The sequence below is a fragment of the Eschrichtius robustus genome, chromosome 1 (genome assembly GCF_028021215.1).
Source record: "Eschrichtius robustus isolate mEscRob2 chromosome 1, mEscRob2.pri, whole genome shotgun sequence".
NCBI classification, from domain to species: Eukaryota; Metazoa; Chordata; class Mammalia; order Artiodactyla; family Eschrichtiidae; genus Eschrichtius; species Eschrichtius robustus.
The window spans coordinates 150,003,582-150,021,773 of NC_090824.1; the positions used below are offsets into that span (position 1 = coordinate 150,003,582).

At 38.7% G+C, this 18,192-nt stretch overlaps 1 protein-coding gene across 6 annotated transcripts in view; it reads right to left on the bottom strand.

Moving 5' to 3' along the window:
• Nucleotides 1–4,109: 4,109 nt before the first annotated feature.
• Nucleotides 4,110–18,192, bottom strand: part of MEF2A (myocyte enhancer factor 2A) — a 159,348-nt gene continuing 145,265 nt past the window's right edge. For 3 of the 6 annotated variants that reach the window (XM_068556858.1, XM_068556869.1, XM_068556875.1), the window contains 4 exons: nucleotides 17,168–17,191; nucleotides 13,322–13,448; nucleotides 9,489–9,615; nucleotides 4,110–8,199 (listed from right to left, as the gene is read on the bottom strand). In XM_068556858.1, coding sequence (XP_068412959.1) covers nucleotides 7,836–8,199; nucleotides 9,489–9,615; nucleotides 13,322–13,448; nucleotides 17,168–17,191 — 642 coding nt within the window. In that variant the 3' untranslated portion in view covers nucleotides 4,110–7,835. The remainder of the gene's footprint in view (nucleotides 8,200–9,488; nucleotides 9,616–13,321; nucleotides 13,449–17,167; nucleotides 17,192–18,192) is intronic. The other 3 variants (XM_068556883.1, XM_068556899.1, XM_068556890.1) reach the window with 1 other exon arrangement.

The following is an 18,192-nucleotide window of genomic DNA, read 5'->3' on the forward strand; positions in this document are numbered from 1 at the left end:
AGAATTTTTGCATCTCTGTTCATTGGGGATACTGGTCTGTAATTTTTCTTGATTGTCCTTATCTGGCTTTGGTTATCAGGATAGTCCTGGCCTCATAAATAGAGTTTTGGAGTGTTCCCTCCAATTCAATTTTTTGGAATAGTTTGAGAAGGATTGGCATTAATTTTTTAACTGGTAGAATTCACCAGCAAAACCATCTGATCCTGGGCTTTTTTGTGTTGGGAGGTTTTTGATTACTGATTGAATCTTCTTGTTATTGGTCTAGTCAGATTTTCTGTTTCTTCCTGATTCAGTCTTGGTTGGTTGTATGTTTCTAGGAATTTATCCATTTCTTCTCTGTTGTTCAATTTGTTGGTATACAAGTGTTCATTGTAATGTCTTATGATGCTATGTATTTCTGTGTTATCAGTTGTGATATTGCCTCTTTCATTTCTGATTGTATTCTCTTATTCTTAATTAGTCTAGCTAAAGTTTTGTCAATTTTGTTTTTAAAGAAAACAGCTCTTGGTTTTGAATCTTTTATATTTTTTCTCTGATCTCTATTTCCTTTATTTCCCCTCTGATCTGTTATTTCCTTCCTTCTGCTTACCTTGGCTTAGTTTGTTCTTCTTTTTGTAGTGCCTTGAGGTGTAAAGTTAGGTTGTTTATTTGGGATCTTTCTTTGTTTATAAATGCATTTATCACTATAAACTTCCCTTTATGAACTGCTTTTGCAACATCCCATTGGTTTTGGTATGTTTTGTTTCCACTTGCATTTGTTTCAAGATATTTCTTGATTTCCCTTTTGATTGATTTCTTTTTTGACCCATTAGTTGTTCAGGAGTGTGTAGTTTATATCTTGTTTATACCAGACATACCGTTAAGTGAAGAAAGCAAAAGAAACAAAGACAACAAAAAAACCCCCACCAAAATGCTAATTTATGCAAAAGAAATAATACAGGAAGGATTAAACCAGAAGCTAGAGACTGGTTATCCGTAGAGGGCTGGTGGGAAAAGTCAGGGAGGGGGATGGGGTAGCAGGGGTGAGAAGAGAATGACATTACTGTATCTTTTGTATAGCTCTCTTAGAACATAATAATGTTTCAGATACCATTCACTTATCTCTCCCCAAATAAATTAAAACCAACTAGTATGAGGTGGAGTACCTGAAATGAAATAAAAGCCAACAAGAGATCCTAACTATATTATATTGAATAACGTAACACTGAAGGTGGTTGGGAACATAAAATAACCATGGAAAACACTGTCCTCACTGGATAATGTAAGGCCAGAGGGAAAAAGAACTACACCAATGCTCTAATCTGGTCAATAAATGTGTTTCTCACGCAGGTGTGGACTGGCAATTTTTTTTTTTTTTTTCCCATGCCATACATCATGAAGGATCCTAGTTCCCCGACCATGGATCAAACCCGTGTCCCCTGCAGTGGAAGCAGAGTTTTAACCACTGGACCACCAGGGAAGTCCCTGGACTGGCAATTCTGAAACTACCTTATGTGTATGCTAGAACTGAACAAGTAAAAAGATTGCAGATGAGAGCCAGGTTCTTACCTTAGGAGAAAGAATTTACAAATAAGGAAAGGTTAAAATGAACCCTGTGATGCTGAATTGAAATCGGAAGTATTACTGTAAGCAAGCGCATGTTTTTTCACATACATATGTTTAGATAACTAGCTGCAGAATATGGATGTGTGTCTGTGTGCGTGATCATACCTATATTTACTTCCTAGCTTTGGTGGCAGAGAGGGCCAAAACGCAGTGACTCTAGTAGCAATGAGCACATGTAGTGCCAAAATCTTGGCTTCTCAATGCCATTCTCCAATAAATGGAACTAGGAATCCTTGGAGAGGCGGTTGTTCCAGTACCTGGAAAGGGAATGAATATGAGAGTGTTTAACATCTTGCCAGAAAGTAAGGAAATGCTTAAAAAGTGGGGAGGAGCTTTTCCAAGGAACACAGTAGTCTACCTAAAGGAGCTCTTAATGGCCAAAACTGGAATAATTTAAGGAATAAAATAATGATAGTACTAGATTATAACCCATAGAATAAAATAAATATCCATGATTCCATAATTAATATGATCAAATAAATTAGTGGGGAGAAGAGACAGCTCTTCCTTCAGAAGTCCAATTAATAAATGTAGAAGAAAACAGGCAAATACTACAGAAATAGTTGTTCTAAACAAGATGCTATAATTCGTAGGTGAAAGTTTTTGAAAAACCGATGTATAGTTTCAAAGTATCTCCCCAAGATACTTATCAACTACAAAGGGAAAGATAGTAACTTTACAGTGGAGAAACCCAATAGAAACCACTTAACCAAGTGGTCAAGGTCAACATCACCTGTACAAACATATGACATGAACTGCATGATGCATTAAGGATACATCATTTCTGTGAAATTCTTGCCAAAATGCACACTCATTCCAATCATGAGAAAACATCAGACAAATCCACACATCAAGGGATACTATTCGGAGTAACTGATCAGTATTCTTCAAAAGTGTCTTGTCTTTTTGAAGACAAGAAAAGACTGAGGAACTATTACAGAGACATAACTAAATGCAATGTGGGATCCTGGATTGGATCCTAGAACAGAGATAGTGGATAAAGTGGTGAAATTCAAATAGGGTATTTAGTTAATAGCACTGTATCAATGTTAATTTCTTGGTTCTGATAGTGGTACTGTGGTTTTGTAAGTGTTAACATTAGGGAAGGCTAAGTGAGGGACATATGAAACCTACTATTTTTCCAACTTTTCTGTAAGTTAAAAATTAGTTCAAAATAAAGTTTAAAAAAAGGGTGGTGGAGGATAATACGGTGAAACCAGTTAGTATAACTGATTTTTTTCTTCCCCAGCTGCGTTCAGCCACTTTGATATACACAGAGCAGGCAGACTTGTGTGTAAGACAGTGACTGGAGTCTAGGGCATGTTCTCAAAGCGGGGTAAGCCGCCGTTAGTTTGGGTCCTCTAGGAAGCAGACACTGTGGTGGAAGTGGGAATTTACCCCAGCTACGTGCAGTCATGGGCTGGGGCCCACCTCTCACTCGTGGGCTAAGCACGCTCTGCCTGGCAGCACGTGTCCACTCAGCCCCCACGAGCCCCTCCCTGTAGTGTTCCAGGTGCCTATTGGGAACCTCCCCACTCTTGTGTCAGCTGGAAGGAAGACCACCGCCTCCTCAGTTCTACAACCAAGTGGTACTTTGACCCCTTGTGAGAGACTGGACAGGCAGATGGGAGCAGGCAGGAGGAGCCATCCCACTGGCAGAAGACATCACTGAAAAGTCATTTTCTTGGCTGGTGTCAGTCACAGAATCAACTGAAAAACAAGACAGAGCCTAGAGGGAGGCAGCACCCATGGGAGCCAACTAGGAAATCGCAATGAATTGATTTTAAGTAGCTGCCGGTGTGATTTTTGGCCACAGGCCTCAACCAGCTTTCAAAACCTGCTAGTAAGAGTCTCACAGTAGTCACCAAGTAAAGCCAGCACAGACATTTAGCTTTTAATTTGACAGCAAGAATCTGCTTAGCTGAGAGATGGCTTAGAAAGTGAACAAGAGGAAGAGAACTCTTTTTGCTGCAAGTTTAAGATAATTTTTCACATCAATCACTTTTGAAAATAAAAATTTTTTTAGTAAATCTGTCTTCTGCCACCCCAGCTAAGTATTACGTGTGCATGTTGAGTAAAACAAATTATTTCACCACCTAAACTTGAGGGAGAAATAGACTCGGATGATAATAAGTGCCGGCAATGCCCCACCCCCACACTTTGGTAGCATATCCTGCAGGAAGCCGCGATCAGAGACTGAATGGGTTTAATGTATCCACACCAGCATGCACAGAACGGCCAGGCTGGCTGATGCTGGGACTGGATCCCTGGCTGCTTCCTAAAGCGTCCAGGGCCGCCCCAGGAAGAGAGGCCTCGGGAGCCAATACAGGGGAGGCTGGTGGGGTGCCGCCAACAGTTTCCCTGACCACATCTCAAAGCAAGTGAAAGGGACCTGCAGGCGGAAAAGGGGAGGGGAGGGGAAGGAGGAGGGAAAGGGAGGGGAGGGAGAGAGGAAAGGGAAGGGAAAAGAGGACGACTGGTGGCAAACATGACAGAGTCTGGAGTACACAGGAAAAGCCAGTCCATCTTTACTGTAGTGAGTGCAGGATACAAAGAGTTTACAACAACCTCTAACATTTTCTTAACCATTTGATAAAAAGTTCACTATAATATTTATTGTATAATGAAGAAAAAAAACACATTCAGGGAAAAATTGAGATTAACTTATTTTTCTTAAAAGGTTCATCTCAAGGATGGCAACAAAGTCCAGCTTGTGCCGCCAAACGGTTTTACATGATCAAACCGTGTACAGCTTCTTGTGTGAACTGTTGACTACAAACATTTACCAAATACATAAATCTCTTTTAAAAAAGCCATTTTAAATATAGCAAAGCAGTGTCTTCTTGCACAGCAAAGTGAAGAAAGTTTCTACAGAGAAATAAAAGTTTTACATTTGTAAAATCTTTTTCACATTCTAATCATCTAGCTTCTTATGATCCAATGCCAGGAGTTTTCTGGTTCCTTATTTACTATGTATTTCTTGTGCGCATGATGGTTAATACAGAAAATATGTTAATGCTTTATTAGTTGTCCTTACAGTAAAAGGAAATGGTAAAACATATACTGTTCTTTTAGAACCCCTGATTTAGTCTCTAACACAATGGACATAATTAGGGCTCAAAAGATTGATTTTTGATTGGGACCATCTGTAGACGTACAATGGTGACTTTCACTCTCAATGTAGTACCAGGTAGACTGCTGAAGGAAGTACAGCTGCTGGAAACTGTACTTTAACCAGTGCAATTTAAGCTTTTTTTGTTTTTGTCTTTTAGTAATAAAATACTTCATCTGCAGGGATAAAATTTCTTATGATGGTGTCATACAAAACACATGAGTCTAAAAGGGTAGAAAAGTAGGTTCTAAAGTAACACGGTTAGTGTCTTCCCCACTCTGAGCTGGTTTCCACCAGGAGACGTGTATGTTTATGTGTTCGTACATGGGGTCTGGGTGAGGGTGTCTCTGTCAAGTCCATATGCTCTAAGTCACACTGGGTGTATGGGAAAAGGGTTAACAGTCAAATACTCAGTTCCTGAAAATGGAATACATTGTTACTTGGTCAGTGTAATTGAAATACAAACTCCGAGCCTTGCGTAATATTATTTTAGAAAACAGTAGTTGTACTGATTATAAACCTGCATAGAAAGAAAGACTATTGAGATACAGTCAGAAAAGCCATCTCATAAGGCACACAAGAAAATAGACAGTAAATGTGAATGTGTTAACTCCTATCCCATGTACAGCAGAAGTTCATGAACATGCATAAATAACAACTAAAGAAGCACTGAACACTTCCAAAGCTATAAATGGTTTACAAAGTGGTAAGGATTATCCTGGAAATTCAGTGTTGGGAAACTGTCTGCTTTCAACTAGGTGTGACCTCATGAAGAAATGTGCCTGTAAGTAGTTCAGTAAAATAAGTATATTTTAAAGAAAAACCAATCCTTTCTGAATAAGAGCCAAATGTCTAAACTGACGAGAGGAGAAAGCATATTGCCCTCCCTTTTTTGGCCTCTTATCAAAATTTACTACTGAAAATGTCATTAAAAACAGAATTCCATTTTGCAGCTGGGAATGCCACAAGTTTATCCTGTACCTACTACCTATGTGTCAGCCAGGAAGTCTGGCTGATGATTTGTCATAAAGAGCATAGGAGGAAAACGTCACAAGGAACGCAATTTAGGGGGAAAAACCAAAACATAAGGAAAAATTGTAGGTAGTTGCTTAATATTAAGTTTAAAATAGAAAATAGCAGTAATTTTAAACCCTTATTTTGAGTTTCTCAGGAAAGGGAGTATTTAAAACTCGATGATGAAAGACATACAGGACTTTGAATTTTGTTCATGGCACAAGCCCAGGGACCTGCCGAACTTGCTGTTACCACTTAGCTGTCTTCCTGTGAGAGTAAGGCCTTGGTCAGCATCTCAGTTGAGGGCATTAGGATGGCAAGAGTTGTGCCAAGAATCGGCACCATGAGAGGACTGCTCCCCACATTGCAGTGTCATTCGATGCAGAGTGTCCGGCGTGGTAGTATTCTGTAACCAGCTGCATCACTCTATTTTAGAGGGTCAAGGAAAAAAGACCCCTTTCCCCACGAATATTTTTCCCTAATCATTTACCACTTATAAAACCTTTGTGCTCATCAACTATTTTGCCATTTTCTCTAATATTAATTAAATTAGGTCAGCTTTTCTACTATATTTTTTTCTTCACAAAAGGCAAGTTTTAAATAATGCCTTATAAAATCTGTCACAACACATTTTACATTTATGCAGGATGAACTTAACACCAATTTTTTTTGCCACTTTTCTATTTATATACACATATAAAATATATAATGATGCTCAACCCATACAGCACAAAGATTACAATGTAACATCACACATTCACCACCAGTGAGGGGAGAAACCCCTTTATACAATCCTCTGAAAAGACTGGGCCAATAATTAAAATCCAAAGTACAGTATATTTAACAAAATAGTAAATATTAAACAGTGAATACTCTACTTAATAAGGATCTCGCCTTTTCCCCCTAAATTGGCGGCAATCCACAAAAATATACTTTTTAATCTGGTGACCATACAATACATAGGTACTTACATCAAAGGTGATAATATATTTAAGATTCTATATACACAAAGAGTTTGGCTCAACTTTTAATTTACATATAGAATAATAAGTGTTCATGGCTTTTTTTTTCCAAGGTTCTGCTTGCAAGATATTTTTGTTTGTTTTTTTTCCCCCTCTTAAAATAAAACTAGAAAGTTAAAACAAGATAAAGCTATTCTCTAAAAAAAAAGTTACAACATACAGCTTTGGCTTATATAAATAATTCATAGCAGAATGTGTTCAAAAGTAGTGAATATAATTTTATATATAGTCATCAATTCATAAGGGTGTTTTCTTTCATATAAAATATACATGAGCTAAAATCAGTTTCTTTAATTTTTATGATATGAATGTAAAAAGAAACTTCTGACATATTCCGATTATAACTTAATATATTAATTTACTGTTAATGCTCTATATTTCTAGGCTAATATTTTCTGAATATCTCATGCGTGTTTTCTATTCTCTCTCTTTTTTATTAGCTAAAGATCACTTCTTTGACCCAATACATTTTTGCACGTGCAAAACAGTTATGTGTGGGGCTTTTTTTGTTTTGTTTTTTTGTTTTTAATATCAACAGCCCTTTCCCATGCACCTCTTTGCAACAGAGACCCATGCCAGGTGGGTAATTAATATAAATGTCATTTTATGTACAGTATTGCTTTCTTGGTTCCTGCTTTTCTACTGCTCTGTTCTACAAAGCATTTTTCTTAAGTAACTACAGTCACCGCACAGTTAAATAAAACAAGTAGGGGCCCTCTAGGTTTCTGCAAGCTAGTGTGGGAGAATTATATATATGGGTACACGTTTCTCTGCAAAAACTGGTTATCTTATGAAACAAGTAGTCCAAGGAAGTGCCAGACTAGACTCTGCCTACAGGGTGCTCTGTTTGCCATGGGACGCACACCTGCAGATCTACAAGAGTTTGCAGGTAAGTGCCTGATTCTGTGTATGCAACACACACCCACACATACACACACTCACACCCACATACATATATATGTAAAGGGATATATATGTATGTATGTACATATAAATATATTTAACTCATGTCCTTATTTACCAACTTAGATATGTAGAGCAGTTCACTGCAGTAACAAAGTACAAACACCAGCCTGGAAGCCTTAGGTCACCCACGTGTCCATCCTCATTCGCTTTACGGAAGGGCTCTCTCTGTCCTCAGTGTTTGGGGGTCGGCCAAGCACAATCGGAGAATGGAAGTCGCTCCGCGGGTCCTCCCGGTCACTGCCATCATAGGAGCTGCTCGAGCTGCTCAGACTGTCCACAGGGGAGCGGCCCATTTCCTGCCGCGGCTGTGGTTGCGGCTGCGGCTGCGGCTGGGGGGGTTGTGACTGTGGCGGCGGCTGCTGCTGGAAGCCTGATGGGGTCATTCGATCCCGGGGAGGTGAAATTGGTTCTGACTTAATGTTGATGTTTTGGTTGGTATTAATGGATAAATTCGAACCCTGAGATAACTGCCCTCCAGCACTGAAGGAAAAAAAAAAGATATGGTAGATGGTTTGTGAGTGCATCTGCATAAATGGAATATTACAGACACCACCTGACTGAAAAGAGTCCAGGGTCTGAAATACTGTCAGAATTCTCCAAGACCAGTTTTGGTGTTTCCTGCAGTGCTTGGCACAGAAAAAAATTATATATCCCTGGTAGAAAAAAAACAAGTACAGTTGAGATTTTTAGTGACTGGTCCTGTTACCCACAGTCTTGGTACTTCTGTAGCTGAAGTATCCAAAACAGTGTCAGTGACTAATGCTGTACATGGACCAAAACGGCAGAGGAACAATATGGCAACTTGAATTCTTCTCCCTCTCTTCCTTTCTGCTGCTTCTGTGACAGGCACAACATGTCACCTACTCTCACAGCAGCTCTCAGAAGTCAGTCATGTCACCCTATTTTCCAGATGAGGAAAGAGTCTCAGAAAGGCTAAGTGACTTGCTCAGAGTAGGACACAGTAGAGTGTATATACAGGCTTTTCCCCCAGTCTGAGCACCAAGCCTTTTCCACTTGCCTTTGCATGGCTATTTTTAGTGTGTTCATTTAGGATGCTCTGCAAAGGCCCGAGGGCCAAACACCTGTGTAGGCAAAGAAATTTCCCTCAGATACTCTGCGCCTTTCTCCATGACACAATTCCCAAGACGACTGATAACAGTATGCATTGTGGAGCTATTTCAGGATGCAGGGAAGCTCTCTGGGGATTTTCAGGGCAGGAGGCTAGGAGGCTGGGTGTCCTGAGCAGGGGCGAGGCGGCCAACCCTCGTGGAGGCCACGTGGGCCTGCTATGCTGTCCCCTCTTCTAGGATGTTCTCCTCTAGCTGCTCTGTGGGCTGACTATTCTGTTCTACTGAAGCACCATTCCTTCTCCTGCTGGTGATGCCTGGTCCTACCTGGGCACCACTGTAAACCCTTTTCAGTTATATCCCCACACGCTATCCATAAGGAACATTCTCTTTTGTGAACCCTTCTTGGTGAGGTATACAGTGTATGCAGCGGGCTGGGATCAACCACATGAATCCCATGTAGCTTGATTCATACATAAGATACCCAAGCCCTACCACTCCTCCCCTACGATCCAGGGAGAAAAAGCAAAGGGCACAGCTCATTTTCTTATTCTCTTTGTCTGCTGATGTTAACCAAGGCAAAAAAAGAGAAGGGTGGTAGGTAGGCCGGAATACCTTCAGGCTGCCTTTCTTCAAACAGTGGAATGAGACAGAGGTTGGGAAATAGGGGTACAGATTTGGGGAAAATTTCTAGTTACTCACACGAGAGAGCTGAGGGCTGCTTGTCCTAAATGGTGCTGCTGCCAGGCTGACACCTGTCCCAGAGACAGCATTCCTGGGGAGTTGAAGCCCTGCAGGGCCGACAGGTCTGCACTAGTCAGTGAGTAATCTAAAAAAGAAGGAAATGTTGCTTGTGTGTGTAATTAAAAGGACCATGCAAAATCTGTTTTTCAAATAGTTGCTTCAAAATTTTCTTAGGTTGAGAGAAGCCAGGTACTTCATAACATCAAACAACGCACTTATGGGTCTAAAACCCACAAAAAATTCTTCTTTTGGGAGGTTTATAGGACCTAGCTGTATTCAGTTGTCTGGGATTATTTCAATAAAAAAGGTTTCAATTTTGTACTAAATATTTATAGTTTATTATTTTTCAAAAAGTTGAGATACTTCTTCCGGACTTGTAAATAGAAATAATAAAAATGCCATCACTAAAGGATGTTCCTATACAATTGTTATTTTAAATAAATATGCCCACTGCTACCCTCCTGAACAAAGAGAAACACTCCAGCTCACCCTGACTCCATCTAAATCAGCAAGTCTCATATTCTTGAAGTACAGGGGGAGCAGGAAAGACTCAGGACCCCTTCTCATGGGGTGCCAAGCTTAGTGACATAGACAGTATTTACATTATCACACAATTAAATAACTGCATTTGTTCGAAGTACAGGAACTGCCAAAGATCCCTGACTGCATGCAAAATGAAAGTTCATCAAAAAACTGTTAAAGACATAATATACATGAATGCTTCAGTCATAATCATTGTGACCAAGACTTAGGTTGTTAGTTATCAGACTTAGGATGTTAGTTATCATTCACACGTAGAGTTATTTCAGTTCATCATTAACGCTTGTCTTTTCCAGTTAGTTCTAAAGAGAGGAGGCAAAAACTCTTCTAACTTCTTTTTCATGTCTCAAGAGAGGTGTTTAAAGAAATTGGTCTTCCTAGTGAATTAGCATTTTAAAAAAAGAAACTGAGTTGAAACAGCATAGCTCTGCTTAGGATATTTTCTCATTCAGTGTTCTCTAAGATTGCCTCGTCCCTCCCCACAGAAGCTGGGGTGGGGGTCCATCACACTGTGCCTTCCACAGTGCCTCCAAGTCCTTCCAACTACTTACTTGACATGTCTACTTGTATGTCTCTCCAGACACCTCAAATCTGACATGACTCCACTGGACTCATCATTTCCTCCAAACCTGCTTCTCTTTAGTAAATGGAACCAACTTTCACATGACCGTTCGTGCCAGAAACCTGTGGGTGTTATCCTTGGTACTTACTTCCACCACCAACCATCATGTCTGGTTGACTCTAGCTACTGTCTCTCAAGCCTGCCCAAGTTTCACCGTCTCCACTGCCACCACCCTAGTTCACGCCATCAGTATCCATTACTTGGACCATCACAGTAGCCTCTTGTGTGGTGTCCTTGAATTCACTTTTGCCCCATGCACACTGTAGCCAGGTGATCTCAAAAAACAAATATGGTCATGATACCTCTCTGCTTAAAATCTTTCTATGGCTTCCCAATGCTCTCAATGCTTCTCATGTCCAAAGTCCTCAACAAGGCCTATGCATCCCTACTTACCTCTGTAGTTTCAACTCTACAGCCGTCCCCATCCCTCCAGCCACGCTCCTGCTGCCTCCCAGCCTTGGTACACAGTACTCCCTCTTCCCGGAACACTCTCCCTACTCTGCCTGGCTGAGTCAGGCGTGCTCCTTCAGGTTGAAGCTTCAGTGCAGCCCTTAACACGGCAGTAGTAAATTATTCCTAGAGCTGTTTGTCCTGTGTCTTTTCCTCTGATAGACCCTACATTCCACTGTTAACCATGCACTCTTGTATTTCCAGTGCCCGGCACAGTGCTTGTCACACAGTACGTGTTCAATAAATATGTGCTGAATGGATCCATGAATGAGCGGAGAAGCTGGGAGCGATCTTATGGATGGGCATGAGGAAGCAAGCGTCTATATGATTCCTCCACACAGAACTATTGTACTCTTTGAAATGTTGCTCATTTATTCATCCCTGTACTGACTGACTGGCATGTGTTTGACACGTGCCACACATACAACGTAGCTGATATACTAACGAAAGACAAAACATGGATGCAGGTTTTAAAAAAGCAAATAGATAAATATGTTAAAGATAACGTGGTAACATTAAACAGAATAGGTGCTCTGAGAGAGAGCAAAGACTACGTAGTTAAAGAAGGAGTGAGATTGATGCTAAGTGATGGACAGTTTTGACAGAACCTGACTCCATTTTTATGTTTTGGTAATTCCTTCTGGACTTAAAAAAAAAAGATTCTTTAAATCCAATGGCATTTCTAAAAACAAATACAGGGGGATATCTAAGTTGAATATTGGAAAAACCTGTCATGAAATGCTCAGTAAACTGTAATCTAATGTTGACACCCAGCTCAAGCCCCATCTCCTCAGCCAACACTCCTCTGAACATTCTAGCTCACAGATTTCCTTCTTTCCTCACCTTCTAGAGATCAGAGTATCAACTGGTAACCTCAACAACTCAGGACTTCCCCGCCATAGTTACCAACTTAGGTATGTCCTGTCTCCTTTTCCAGAATAAACTTGGGAGAAAATATATGTCCCTAGAATAGTGTTGCTCATATAGCTGGTGATCAGGACAGTGAAACAGAATTTCTATGAATGTATAATCCCTGGCTTTACTCTAGATTTAGCTGATGGATTTGGACATTTTTTTTCATATTGATTGTTGGAAAAGGTAGTAGACACTTTCTAAGAGGCTTTCTTTTTCAACAAAACCTTTTAAAGTTATTTCTGTTTTAAAAGAACTACTTGGAATTAAAGCAGCAATCAAATGTATTGATGGCCCTGCACCCCTCTGGGAGCTCCAGAGAGCAGGGTGAAAGCACCGTGCTACAGCATTTACCCTGAAGTCTAAAATTAGATGATTTTTATTAGTCTCCTTATTAGAATCACAAAAGAATAAATTCTCTGCACTGTAGTCTCTGAAAAACTGGCAAGGTATTTTTAACTATTTCCCTCTTTCCTTCTTTTGAAGCATCAGGTGTTTGGCTCAGCTGGTGAGAAAGTGAAGCCCCATGTGTCCTCTGCCGCTCCCTATAATGGCACATCTAGAGAAACCTGTGCACGTTGGGTTCTCCACACAGCCTGCGTGGCTGAAAGCACCCCTTCAGTCACTGCAGCATTCTTAAATTTGCTTAATATATCCTCCAAATAGGGTATTTGGGAGTGAAATGTCTAAATAAACATGAATGAGTGAAAAGCTCCCCTCAGAGGTGACGAGTGACAGACTCTGAGGAGAAACAAGAAAGCTCCTGGTCTTGCCCCTCAGGCACAAACAGCGGAAACCAAACGGGCTGTCACACGGAGGAAAACACGACCTGCTGGCACAGCCACCCAGCTCCACCTCCCCGAGCCCTGAGGTCCAAAGGGACTCAGTCTTTCCCAAGGTAGGTTGACACAGCATACAGAAAAACACCTTATTTCAAAGCCTGGAATAGTGAGATGCTGTTTAACAAGAACTATATAGAAAATGCTGAGCCTTTTGCTCCGCTTGCTGCATACCATAATTTTGATAACAGCTAGTTGTTTCTTCGTCAGGGGTAAGTAAAAGTTCATGCTGGGAAATCTTTCTACAATCAATGTGTATTTTCTAATTTTTTTCAAAGTAGCATGTGTTTCTTTAACATATCCAAATGTGAATCTAAGAAACTGGAAATAATTTATTTCAATAAATATACTTTTTAAGAATCATAAAAGCACATGTTGAGCACAAAACAAAGAAATAAAACCCACAAAAGGCAACAGAGTAGGCTTACCAGTGTTGTAGGCGGTCGGCATTGCTGAGTACACCAGGCCCTGCGGAGGCAGGCTAGGGGTTGTCACAGACACCACGGGGGTAGCTAGGGGCTGAGTGGCTTGAGAACTGCTTATCCTCTGGGTATTCTGTGAGAGAGAAGAAAAAAGTAAAAGTGTTATTCTGTGAGTATTTATATTCAAACTTAATATTTTAAAAATAACATTCAATTTAAAAGTAACATTTTTCACAGTTTTATGATGTGAATGTCATTATTCCCTGAAGCAGTGATCATGTGAAAACGTTAAAAATACTAATGAGAATAACTAAATATTTAATTTTAAAGGACGTATTTTACATTAATTATTCAGTTTCCCCTAGAGTCTTTTTCATAGAGTTTATTGATGTCAGAGATATACCCTTAAAAAAGAAAACTGCATTAGGACTGATAACACTTATGTGTTAGCATAAATGAGGACTTGATGCCACTATAAAGACAGCCAAACTACCCTAAATAAAATATGTGTAGATTTTAAATACCCGAGGATAGCAAGGTCATTTGTATATATAGAGATTATAAGTCCATGAGCATATAGGGATCAAAGCTACTTTTTGCAGCATTTACATATTAACAAGGTTTTAAGTCATGGCTTACTAAAGTGCAGCTTGTATTCATATTTCCTTCCCTGTGATCCTGCAGTTGACACACACACATATATATATATGTACATGTATATGTATGTATATATTTAGATATAGATTTTTTAAGACTTTTAAAAGAGCAGTTTTAGGTTCACGGCAAAATTGAAGGAAAGGTACAGAGATTTACCATATACTCCCTGCCCCCATACATGCAGAGCCTCTCCCATCATCCACATCATCCAACATTGACCTGTTTTTTAATGGCAGATTCAGACACAGTCTCCTGACTCTTATGAGAGGAGAAGCTTTGAGTAGAGAGCTCTTGAATAAAGTACTTTTGACAGGGCTGTATGAGAAATGGTAAATGCTTGCCAACTGACAGCATCTACATAGTATCCTATCTACAGTGGGAATGAAAAAAGAAATCAACTACTAAATAATCAAGTCAGTTTAAGATAGTCACCATTCTCTATGTGTAGGGGTATGACAGGGCAGTTTCTCATGACACTGCCTTAAGCGAACACTTTCTAAAACTGAGGATCAGAGGAACAGGACAGACTCCAAGTTCCATGTGGTTAGAACACAAGAAGGCTAAAGCATAACTCCAGGGTTATTTTTTTCTAACTGAAGAAATTACAGCCTGATAACTGACATTTGGGGTACTAAGCCATATGAATAAAAGTATAATTCAGTGCCCTTGAGGTTATAAAGAGTCAGGATGTGATTCAGTTTTCTCTAACACCATTTCAAAGGGTAATCAGATAAAGGCATTTGGTTAGATCTAGATATTTGAACTTTTGATCATTTGATAAGGATCCAGATCTCATTTTATTTCTTTTTAGTTTGTATTTTCTATCCAATCTTAAGTTAGAGGATGTTGGAAAGACCATTCAGGTTATACTGCCCTGGATCTTGTCCCAGATTCACTAATTCCTAAGCACTGGGAAAATCATTTAACCTCTCCAAACCTCTTCATTTATAAAGTGGGGAAGATAGTGATCATTGTGCTGCCTGCCTTGTAGTACTACTGTGAGAATCTAGTAAGGTAATAGATGGGAAATGCTTTGAGACAACTGAAGTACTACAGGAAGATAGTACCCTTAAATTATTGCTCTAAGAAACCCTCTGGCCCAAGACTTCTACATAACTCGTATATAAAAAAAAAAAGGTAAATATATTTATTCCTTCTGATCCATAGCTATTCCCCTGGAGCTGTCATGAAGTAGAGTTATTCTAGAATTGCAAGGCTTCTAAAGGAATCTCTGTAGCCTGGTTCTAAAGGAGGCTTTAGTGTAGGCTCCAGGGCACTTGTCTTTATTTCACTTGGGGTCAGAGCCATTCACGATTATATTTTAGAGTTCAAGCCAATTAATACAACTTTCCGAATTCTAATAGATTGTGTGTCTGATTATATTTTGGTCTGACACATAAAGCTCTGCATTTTAAATTAAGTTTTAGAGTCTGAATTACCTTAAGTTTTAGAAATGTGAATGACTGTTTACAGTTTTTGGTTATATATTTGTTTCTTAATTACAAGTATTTATTTTTATGATTGCTAGATTTTATAGTCTTCAAATACTTAGAAATTTACCTTTGAGATTCTGTTATTGCGGGTATACTTTAAGGAATGTGGAAAGGAATACATTTTTGTCTCAGCATCAAGTTAAAAATTTTAATGAATTTTTGAGACAGAGATCTACTTTGGATTTAATTTGTTCTCACAGATTTGGTCACTGAAACTTCAAGAATCAAATACTAGGTGAAAAATAAAGTGCAACATGGTTTGGTCTAGCTTTATCCATGCCATAGCTTCACCTCCATGGAAATCTACTGATGTGACCTCAAGATGGGGGGGTGGGATGGGTGTGTGTGTGTGTGTGTGTGTGTGTGTGTGTGTGTGTGTAAAACAGTGACACTCCAATATATTGGTTCTACCCATCAAAGCTCAATGGCACAACCACTAGTGGATTTCCACAACCACTAGAGGGCAACATATTGCTAGATAATTCACAAGTTCACAAGGAAGCATTCATGATAACTTCTTAAGGGTATAAATAGTGAGGTTTAATCTAAGATGAATTATTTTATCTTGAACTATAAACATCCATTTGCTAATCATTACTGTATCATTAAGTAAAGTATTTCCCCAAAAGATAGTTAAAATCTGCACATGATATAATCCAACAACACAACGAAAGCTGGCTAGTGTATTTTAGTTAACCAATATGAAACCACATCCAAAACTGTGAGAGTGAAAACAAAGTTAAAGAACAATCTCTCATTTTAAGGACAGAGCACAGACAACCTTATTTGAAAAGAAACCAACTGTGCAAAACACACCAGCATGCATATATATATAATAATAAAATGTAAACAAAATGAACAGATGCCTTTCCCCCATGCTTTCATGCAATCTAAACCTCTGTCCATGCTAAAAGCTAAACATTTTCAAGTTTTTATTCCCCTTAAAGTCACCTAATCAGCAGCTGACTGTGAAATCAGAAGATCAGTTCTGTGAGGTTTGAGTTTTAGTTCCCAAAGAAATATATCAACTGAAAGTTATTTTTAGTCAAATTTAATTTCTAGAAAAAAAGCCAATAGAAATCATTTGTTTTGGAAAAAAGGTAACAGCTACTTTTAAGAACAGAATATCTTCTGATAGAAAAAAAAGTAAGTTTGTGTATGTTAAATTAAAGACATTCATTTTAATAAACAGGGAACCCCCTTGTGGTTCAGATCGTCTCATGCAGGATGAAATAATTCTAACTCTGTGAAAAAAGGTGACCTCACCAAAAATGATGTAATCTTTTTGAAAGAAAGAGAAACACAAGATAGTGTGTTACAATCTGAGGAACTGTGAGGGTGAAGTCATTTTCTAAAAATATATTAATAATTTGGGGAACTATAAAAGGTATTTTGTATCTTTCCTTAAAAAAATTCTTTAATGTGTCTTGTCATCATGGACAGCTATTGTTTATAAAGGCTCTATCCCAAAGTTCCCTAAAAAGTTGTAACAAATAAAATGGGTCAAGATATACAATTATAAGTAGAAAAACCAGACTCTGCAGTACCAGTAGGTTGGTCTAGTTATTCAAAATGTTTGGACAGTATTTAATAGCAAGAAAAAAAATATGTGTAACAAAGGGAACATTAGATAAAAACACTGAAGAGAATTAGTACTTTCTACATCTTTTTCAACTCCCTTCAATCAGAAACCCACACTCACCAACTCCAATTCCTCTTCCTCCGACTGCACTCAGCACATAAGAGGGATAAGAGAGTTACTAAGACTGTTGGTACTCGAATATAAAATATTTCTTTAGAAAAACATGTTATCTGAACACTAGCAGTTGTTTGGAAGTCTAAAGAGATGATTATATATGCAGTGAGTACAAACATAAATTATTTACTGTTTCTGTACCTGTAGTTGACTTCAAAAGACTGGAAAGATTCTTTTAAATCCTCTAGGGCCAGGATTTAAAGACATTCCTACCCCAACTTGGTCTGCTCTTATGCTGGCCTCGCCTACACATGGCCATGCTACTGTGACAATATATAAAACGATTTCCTAATCATGAAACTAGTTTCTATTTGGAATCTGGAGAATATTAACTCTATACTTACATCTAAATCCTCCCATCCCTACCCTACCTGGTCACACATGTCCACTTATACTAGATTCTGTGCTCCTTGGTGGGCAGAAATTATCTTGTTTTCTTATTTCCCACAGTAACTAGCACACTGTTATGAAACAACAAGAACTCAAACATTTAGTAAGTATAGTTTTAAATAATACAAATTTATATGTTTATCATTTGCAAATACAGTTTTCAAATGAATATAATAATTTCAATGGAGAAAAATCACATATATGAAGAAAATGAGACTGGAGGAGAAATGAACTGATAAATCACATACAGAAAAGATGAATGAAACATATTGCTCCTTTTTTCCCTACACATCTAGAAAGCATTAATATGCTAGAAATAATCTACAATCTAGTTTTTTTTATTATTTTACTTGAATAAGTCAAGCTTCTTTGTCAATCTGCTAAAGGTGTCTTTATAATAAGCATCACTGATACATGAAGCCCCAATGTGAAAGCAGACAATGGTGTAAAATAGGAGGGAAGCTCATTATTTACTCTGAAAAACAACTACCTGGCCTATAAACTTCTATTTCAAATGTGGGCAAAATGCTCTTCAACTGTTTTGTTATAGATGTCTTCACACATCTCCAACTGTAAGACAC